Source organism: Panthera uncia, chromosome X (genome assembly GCF_023721935.1).
Source record: "Panthera uncia isolate 11264 chromosome X, Puncia_PCG_1.0, whole genome shotgun sequence".
NCBI classification, from domain to species: Eukaryota; Metazoa; Chordata; class Mammalia; order Carnivora; family Felidae; genus Panthera; species Panthera uncia.
Genome location: NC_064817.1, coordinates 119,264,497 through 119,273,509, shown reverse-complemented (window position 1 = coordinate 119,273,509; position 9,013 = coordinate 119,264,497). Strand labels below are relative to the sequence as shown.

Sequence of the window (9,013 nt, the reverse complement as noted above, 5' to 3'; positions counted from 1 at the left end):
GCTCATGACTCAAGTCTCTCTCTTTTATTCCCTCCTTCTTTCCATCCCTCTACCACTATCTCTCATCCTCCTTCTCCTCTCTCTCTCTCTCTCTCTGCCCCCCACCCCCTTTTCTCTTACACACACATATAGTCATGTTTATTTTATGTCTAATGACTAACATACTCTCTTACTTTTGTAGATGGAGAAGCCTTGACAGATTTGGAGGATTGGGGAAAGTCCAGTTAGCCACCAAAGCCGATGAGTAGCTTCTGGGTCCCTGCCCCCCAAAACATATGTATTTATCCCTTGGTCCCAGGAAAAGGGGTAACAGCTCTTCCCAAGGCCTCCTGGAGCTGAGCACAACTGCCTTTATATTCACTCAGGCCATGTCCTACTGCCCTACCAGCAATCCACTTTGAGGTGAGCTTCATGGGGTCATGAACATGGGGGAGAGAGGTTCAAGATTCTTCCATGTGGCCTTGCATCCAGCCTCTAGAGTTGAGTTGGGGCCTTGTCCCCATCAAGTCTATATGAGACAGGCAGAACCCTAGCCTGGGACACAGGAGAACCCGTTCTAGCCCTAACCCTGTCTCAGTATTGTTGGATGACCCAGGACCATGTTCTCCCTCTGCAGGACTCAATTTCCTCCTGGGAAAATAGAAAAGTTTCTGGTCCCTTCCAGGAGATTTCCTCTGATTGAGTGCCTACAATGCCTGACCCATACAAGCTGCTGCAGAACTTCTTCCCCACAAGCACTCACTGGAATAAACCCAACAGGAAGAACTTTGTCAATCCCTGTCCCTAAGCAGGCTCTCTATCTGGGCAGGGAACCTTGGGGAGGAGGGGGAGGAAGGAACCAGGACTTCTTGGGTGTGGCATCATCCCAGTCCCTGCAACAGTGACTTTGTTCAGAGGTGCTGTCCTCACATGAATCCTGGATGTAAGAAGTTCAGACACCAGAGTTTGCTGTTATCAGTGAACTTTTATTGAGCATGTTCTCTATGCAGAGTCCCATACACAACATGGAGAAAACTGGGAAGACACAGACAGCCAAGTCCCTGCCACAAAGGATGGAACAGAAGGGACTCTTAGGGCAAAGAGGCAAGGTTTAGCTCTGAGATGGTCACCATGGAGCTGTGATGGACAAGCAGGAAGCACCTGCCTCTGTGGGGGCCACATGCCACCCTCCTCACCTTCCAAAGTGGCTGCGCCTCAGCCCATTCAGACCTCTACCTCCCAGCAGCCAGGGCCTCCCCGGGCCAAGGGTGTAACCAGAGTTGGAAAATGGCCCTGATGCTGCTAAGAGCTGCTGGGAGATGGAAGGAGGATGCGCAAGGGTGGCCCAGGGAGAAAAGGGAAGAAAAGGAAGGAGAAGAAGTCTCAGGAAGCAGGAAGCATCACTGGCGCATCCACAGCCACAGGTTGACGACACAGGCTGACATCAGCATGGTGAAGAACAGAGTTTCCCTGTGGCGCCAGGTGGCACCCTGTTCCTCCAGGGCTCGCAGCTGGCAGGTGATCACGTGCAGCTGCAGAGACCAGGAGGCTAATGAATGACAAGTCAATGGCTCCTGGAGAAGCCCTTGGCTCACTACTAGGGAAAGTATGAACTTAGTACAGAAAGGGGATTTGATGTCCTTTGGTAGGCCAAAGTGCCTCTGGGTGAGAAGCAGACAGAACAACTGAAACCAGGGGGCTGGGTTGGGCCCATGGGACAGATGTCCAGGCTGTTTGTGTTCATAGGACCAGCCACTTTGCCCACTCATTGGGTGTTCACCCAGTTGTCTAGAAGAAGCCAGCCTATCCCAACTGTGCTGGGGGAGGTGAGGAAGGGCATTTCATTCTTGGGGCAGGCTGGCATGAGGGCATCAGCAGCACCAGACTGAGGACTCCAAGATGGGTGACAGGGGCCGGAGACAGCCACCAAGGTAGATGCCTCTCTGGGTCCAGGGCTGCTGTGTTCTCTTCTTGAGAAGACAACTCTTTTCCCAGACCTCTTATCACCATTCTCTCTGCACAGACTTATAGCCTTTTCTGTTGCCTCTTGGTCCTCCTTTTGGCTTCCACTATTCCCTTCCACATATCAGGAAGAGAGGCAGGGCTGAAGCTGCCATGAAGGTGGGTCACTAGAGGCCTGAGGCCTGGGAGGAAAGGAAGGGGAACGTGACCTCAACTCTGCTGCTAGAGGCTAAGATGACTTCAAAGAGGGTGGTCTCATTGCTGTCAAGCCCCACCTGCCCCAAGATACCATGAGCATAGGAGATGCTCACCTGCCTTCTCATAACTTCCATCTCTAGTTCATTTAGCTCTTCCAGGCCAATCTCTGCCACCATATCTGCCTCTGGGTTGCTGGGAAACAAGAAAAGATAGAGGGTCAGAGCTACTGGTGGTCCCAGGCCAGGCCTGGCAGGGAGCACAGGAAGGCCATGAGGGCAAGCAGGTAAAGGCACGGCCTCTTGTAGACAATGACTCAGTCATCCTTGAGTCTTTCCCTTCACTGGTAAGAAGGTCCTGGGGCCTCAGGGCTGGGAACCAGCCCAGCCCAGCCTCAGGTTGCTCGGAGTCCCTGAATGGGCAAGAGGCCAGGAGGATCAGGGGCTATGGTAAGGAGGCAACAGAGCCTCAACATTCTAAGCATGGCCAGCTGCTCACAATACCCTCCTGGTCAGTCTGCTTGCCAGTCCATCTGGCCCACTGTGGTTCCTGGCCAAAGAGCACCAGCTTTCTTTCTGCAAGGTCCCTGGGATCTTTCTTACCGCTCATAATGGAATCTCCTGCTTTGGAAGCCACCAGGATACTCCCAGGGGTTGGCATCACCATGGTCTGGTTCTTTCAACACTCTGGGTATTGACACCTGGGGCCCCTAAAGAAAAGGAATGGTCAGCAAAAGTAGACTACTCAGCCCCAGCTGAGCAGCTGCCCCACACTGCCCGGGACCAATAGTGTACCCATCAGGAGTCACGTGCTACCTGTTCCTCTTAAATCACAGGCTGGCAGCTTCAGACCACTAGAGGAGCCTGGGAATCCCACAAGTTGGCTATCTGTCACCACTCCAACCTACCATGCTCCTCAGTAGTTTCTGACCATCCAGGCTGTGGGGAAGGAAGAATAGTGACAGGGATCCCCATCCTCTGCCAGCACTGTCACATACAGACATCAGATGAGTCCAAGATGAGAATGGAAAACCTCAATTTTAGAGCCAAGGAAATTGAGGCCTGTCAAGTGACTGCACTTCTTCCTAACGACACACAGTAAGTGTCTGAGCTCAAGATAGAACCCTAGCCACTGGGAAACAATAGCCTCTTTCTGTGTGTGCATGACCATTCCAGGGGCTTTCATTTTTATCCATCTGCTAACGACTCCCTGGAGTGGATGTCTCTGGCCAAGAGTTCTTCACTTAGTAGCAATGTGCCTCAGTGGTCCTGTTAGGAAATGGCAAGTTAGGAGGCATGGAATATGAAACAGCTCCTGGCTGAATTAACTAATGCCTGAAGCCTAGCTGCTGGAATTCTCACAGAGGCTGCAAAGCCTCCTGCTTGCTCATTACAAAAGATGAGCTAGCAAGAAAAAAAAATGCTAGCAGTCGTGTGAGAGGCAACAGGTGGTGAGAGAGCTCAGCAAGGCTGCAGCATTCAGAAGGTGTTGAGAGCAAACCAAGGGAAGTGGGCCTATGGCTCAGAAGCAAATGGGGAGCAGTAGATCACTGAATTCCCCTTCTGCCAGTGGCCAGAGAGGACCCAGATGCGGAGGCTGCAGGGACACTGGGGTGGTCTCAAGGACCCATCAGGGGATGGAAGGGACAGGGGCCTTGGCTGAAGGTCTGTAAATGGAACAGCCATCCAGCCCTCTCACCCAACCTGGCTGTCAGCCAGGCAGTTCCCCCCAAGCCCAAACTTGAGCTAAATGGATGAGGGAGAGGGGTGGTTGTGCCACAAAACAGAGCCCTCTCCATTCTGGCATTTATAGGTGCCCTTTGTACAGTCCATGTTGCTAAAGTAGAACTTAATGTCTCTCCGTTCTCACCAACACACAGAGTTCTGGGTTGGCTGTATTTGCCTCACTCTTTCTTTTTATGGTTCTATTTGCCTCACTCTTAATGAGAAATAGACAACCAAGTCTTGCCTATCACCTGAGAAATATCTGCAGCCCTCCTATGTTCTTAAGAACAACAGTAAACTGCATGTGGCCTCCATACTCCATTTTTTATAATAATGCAAAATTTGTCGTTCTCAGAAGTGCACACAGATATTGGCATGTCTTTTTCTGTGTGAACCGTACTTGACAGCAATACTACTATTTGATTTTCCTCTTCATCTTCTTCTTGAGATACCTCAAAAATAGCATAAAAGTTGGGGCGCCTGGGTGGCTCAGTCGGTTAAGCGTCCGACTTCAGCTCAGGTCACGATCTCATGGTCTGTGAGTTCGAGCCCCGCATCAGGCTCTGGGCTGATGGCTCAGAGCCTGGAGCCTACTTCCGATTCTGTGTCTCCCTCTCTCTCTGCCCCTCCCCTGTTCATGCTCTGTCTCTCTCTGTCTCAAAAATAAATAAACGTTAAGAAAAATTTTAAAAAAAATAAAAAAAAATAGCATAAAAGTGACAGTATTGTCAAGAAAATCCCAAGACTATAAAAGGGAATTTGATTGAGAGTTTCTCCTAGAATAATTTCCACACCATCCCCTTGATTTTCCTACAGATTGGGATCAGAAGGACAAAAAGTTTTTTTGAGAGATTTGTAGGTACATAAGGATGAGAAACTGGTGGCTGGGATTTGTTTGTTTGAGATAACATTGTTTTTAACACATAAATATACAGGAATTAATGTGACAACATCTGCAAGTCGATGATAGCCTATTGTGGGTTGCTCATCATAAGGCCTAACTGTTCAAAAACAGTTGTCTTGTTGCTTTTTTGTTTTTAATTATGGAAACTCCCCATTTAGAATTACATGCATTGTAAAATATAACATTTTATATCAATTTGATAGAGATTAAGAAAATCTGTGAATTTCAACAAGTCATAGCTTCCCTCTACTATTGCAAAACGTGTTATTTTTATTTTCATGTAATTTTCAAGGCACACTACTTTTCACCCCCAAAACAGAAGAACAGTATTATTAACTTTTTTATCTTTTCATGTTGTGGTTCTCTCAGAAGTGAGCACAGTTCCATTCATTTTTGTTTGTTTTGCTCAAAAGTAAATAATAAATAGAATTGATAAATCTTAATTCTAAATGTCTAATTTCTAAATTCAATATGTTTTTTTTAAAGTACTCCTGCGGTCCTAATAGGTAACTATAATTACTCCGGAGTTTATACCCCGCCTCAACTGCCCTCCCAAGCCCACCCCATTCTGCCTCAGTCTCAGGGGCATGGGTGGCTTGCTGGAGCCTGACCTGATGGAACAACTTGATGTGGCTTCTACCTTTGGACAAAAGAAGCCAGTTCAATATTTCTGGCTTATTTTCATTCCCAGGAGGTCTCTGGGAGCTCTTTTTCTCTTTATTCTTTGGCAGTGGAATCACTTGGGCATTTTATTTTAACTCATTCCCTAGAACAGGGAGGCCTCCCTCCTCTCCAATCTTGTTGCCTTACCCCCACTAACTTCTGCAACACTGTAACAACCATGGTGAGCTGGTTAACAGAATCCACTACAGAACTATCAGACTCAAGTGATTCCTTAGAATCATCAAGTCATCCTCCTCTCCAAAATAGCTGCCTTTTTCCAGTCCCCTTTACAACAATATGGCCACCATTTTTTTTTCTAGAACATTCCCTCACCCAGAGTGAATGTAGTTTAAAGGATTAGCTACAGAACAATGGGATTCAGGTGACTTCCAAGAATATTGAGTCTCCCTCCCTCTCTAACCTGGTTGCCTTTTCCCAGTAATCTTTACAACAGTACAAAAAACATTTTAGTAAAACTTTCCCTCACCCACAGTGAAAGTAGCTTTAAAGGACTGGCTACAGAACTTGAGACTCACATGATTCCCTCCAACAGTCAAGTTCCTCTACTCTCCAGCTTGGTTGTCTTTTCCCAGTAACTTTTGCAACAGCATAGCAACCACATTTCTAAAACTTTCCCTCAACCACCAGTGAACATAACTTCAAGGACTGGCTACAGAATGAGATATTCCCTAGAACATTCAGGTCTCCCTCTTCTCCAAACAGACTGCATTTTCCTGGTATCTTTTGTGACAATATAGCTGCCTTTTTTTTTTCTAGAACATGTCTTAACTCACGTTAAATGTAGCTTAAAGGATTGGCCACAAAATAGTCATATTAAGTTGACTGGATTTCCTAAAAGCCAGGGAGCATAGGAACCTCACTTGCCTTACTTTGTCCCACTCGTGAGTTATGTTATATATATATATATATATATATATATATATATAATATAAATAATATATAAATATATAGCATTATAAATATAAATAATATATAAGTATATATTTAATATAATATATTCTATAAAATATATATTTATATAGAGAAATGTATAAAATACCTATAGAAATTTATTTATTTATTTATTTATAGAGGAAAGTTTCATTTCACACACACTAGAGTTTTGCAAAGTATACATGTAGTCCCCAAGTAATATGTGATTCAGGTGTTCTGCACTCCCAAGTTTGAACTCCCAGCCTACCAAAGGATGGCCCTGACTTCTCGCTGGACCTCCCTACCTTCATTGCCCGAATGGCACACAGGAGTTTCCTCCCCTCTCCCCAAGTCAACATCTGGCTCTACTCAACCTACCATTGTCAGGCTGCAGCCCCTACAGCCAGTACTCCCAACCCCAACCCAGTCACTGCATGCCAAGGCCTCCATACAGTACCATTTTCTTGGCCCGGGTGGCAGTCTTATTCCAAACTGGTTGGCCTGAACCAGAGTCAGCAGCCTTTGAATCCAATTTTTGTCGCCAATGAGAGGCACCCAAGGGCTGGGATCCACGCTCCTTCATTTCTAGGGAGAAGAACAGAGGTCCCAGGAACACCCATAGAGGCTGTACCAAGGCTTCCTGGGCACAAGACACACCAGAAAGAGGACAGGGTCCCCAAACTTCTTAGGAATCATTCAACACTCATTCACTGCTGTCTACTGGCAGATCTCAGGCCCCAGTCTGTTCATCTGTTCAAAAGTTTAGCAAGTATTTACTGAGGGCCAAGCTCTGGACTAGGTTACTGGAGGGAGAGCAATGACCAAGAGACAGGATTACAACAATCAACTGACTGCGTGTGCACAGGGGGAGTAAGGGGGCAAAACAGAAAATAATCTGTCAGTGTAGATTCAGATGAGGGATACATTCTCCCAAAATGATAAAAACAGAGCAACATGACAGAAGGTAGGGGCTACTTCTAGAAAAGTGAGAAACAACATTGAAGCAGAGACCTGAAAAAGAAAAAAAAGATCCCAGCCATGGAAAATCTAGGGAGAGTATCCCAGGCACAGAGAACAGAAAGCACAAAGGCTATGAGGAAGAGCCAACCTTGGAGTGTTGTAAGGACAAGAATACATGCAGTTTGCAGTGGGTCGCCATGCCACAGTATGAAATATGTTGAGGTGGTGACCTTGATCAGTTCTTATAGACCACAGAAAGGAGTATGGATTTCACTCTAAGTGAGGAGAGACATTGAAGGTTTAGGAGAGAGAATTGATCTGATTAATCTTATACATTGAGCCCTCCGGATGCTTTGTCATAGACACAGTGGTAGCTTGGACCACACATATTGGTACCATCCTACTCTCTCATGGGCTGCAAAATGCTCACATCATCAATTCCTTTCCCCCAGATTCCCTGTCAGTCAAACCACAAATACATGTATATGCACACCAAGGCACAGACACACACACAGCCACACATACATGAAAACACATACATGCATATATATGAATCTGCCCAGCTATACACACACCTTCCCCACCACGATGGCACAGGTGCAGACACCCAAGGAAAGGGAAATTTCACAGGCTCCTCACCTGCTATCACTAGGTGCTCTTGGCTTTGCACACAGCTTCCAGGAACCAGCTCTTCAGCCATGGACATTTCCATCTCCTCCTTGATTCTATAGGGGCCTCCTGCCATTGCAACCAGTTTTTTACTTTTAAACTATGGCCAAGGATACACAGGAAGCAGGGCACAGCAGAGGCACTTGGAAAATCAACTCTTTAAGGGGTAGGAGCTCAAGTCAGATATATCTGGGCATGGGAGTGGAGTCAGACTCCCTCACTGGGCTCAGGCCTTGCACCCAGCACATTCTGTTCTTGTTGTATCTTGTTGGCTGGGTCCACAGCCTTCTCCCCTGCTACTCTGTAAGCAACATAGGAGAAGAGATAAGTGTCAGAAGCTTTGCCTATGAGAACTACCCTGGCTCTCAGGTCACCTGATTTGGCCCCATTGAGAGGCCACCATTCATCATTTCTAAAGAGAGGCAGGTACTGGCACAGGAGCTCAGAGCCAGTAAGTAGCCAAAGCATGGTTATATCCCAAGCCTCGCATGACTTCTGCAAGCCCAGCTCTGGCTAGTAATCCAGGCCACAACACCCTTCAATAGGCATCCTCTGCAGAGCACATCCTGTCTCCCACAGTCTGGAGTTCCCAGGCAAGGGAGATGGTCTTTTGATGCCCTCGGTCAGCCTGAGCAGGAACCATGAGAACCAAGGGAGGGAAGGCAGGAAAGAAGGGAGCTGCTTGCAGCCAGTGGAGGCCTTACCATCCCCAGGCCCTGGAGTCCCTGGTCTAAGTCCAAATTCTCCCTCAGTTTTCCTACTGATTAGCCCACTGTGAAGGTCAAGTTTACTTGTTTGCTTGGGTAGTCTATAGTTCTCAGTTATTCCATCAACCACTAGTCTAGTTGTTGCTGTGAAGGTATTTTGTAGTTGTGGTTAACATCTACATTCTGTGAACTTTAAGTAAAGGATGTTACTAATCCTAGATAATGTGAATGGGCCTCATCTAATCAGTTGAAAAGCCTGAAGAGTAAATACTGAGGTTTCCCAGAGGAGAAGAAATTTTGCTCAAGTCTGTAGCATC

At 46.7% G+C, this 9,013-nt stretch overlaps 1 protein-coding gene across 1 annotated transcript; it reads right to left on the bottom strand.

Moving 5' to 3' along the window:
- Positions 1-944: 944 nt before the first annotated feature.
- On the bottom strand, positions 945-8,269 carry FATE1 (fetal and adult testis expressed 1). Its single transcript, XM_049644445.1, has 5 exons — positions 7,960-8,269; positions 6,818-6,945; positions 2,739-2,845; positions 2,253-2,331; positions 945-1,511 (listed from the first exon to the last, which is right to left on the bottom strand). Exons 1-5 carry the CDS (start codon positions 8,063-8,065, stop codon positions 1,380-1,382), a joined length of 552 nt encoding a protein of 183 aa, XP_049500402.1. The 5' UTR covers positions 8,066-8,269; the 3' UTR covers positions 945-1,379.
- Between the last annotated feature and the right edge of the window lie 744 nt (positions 8,270-9,013).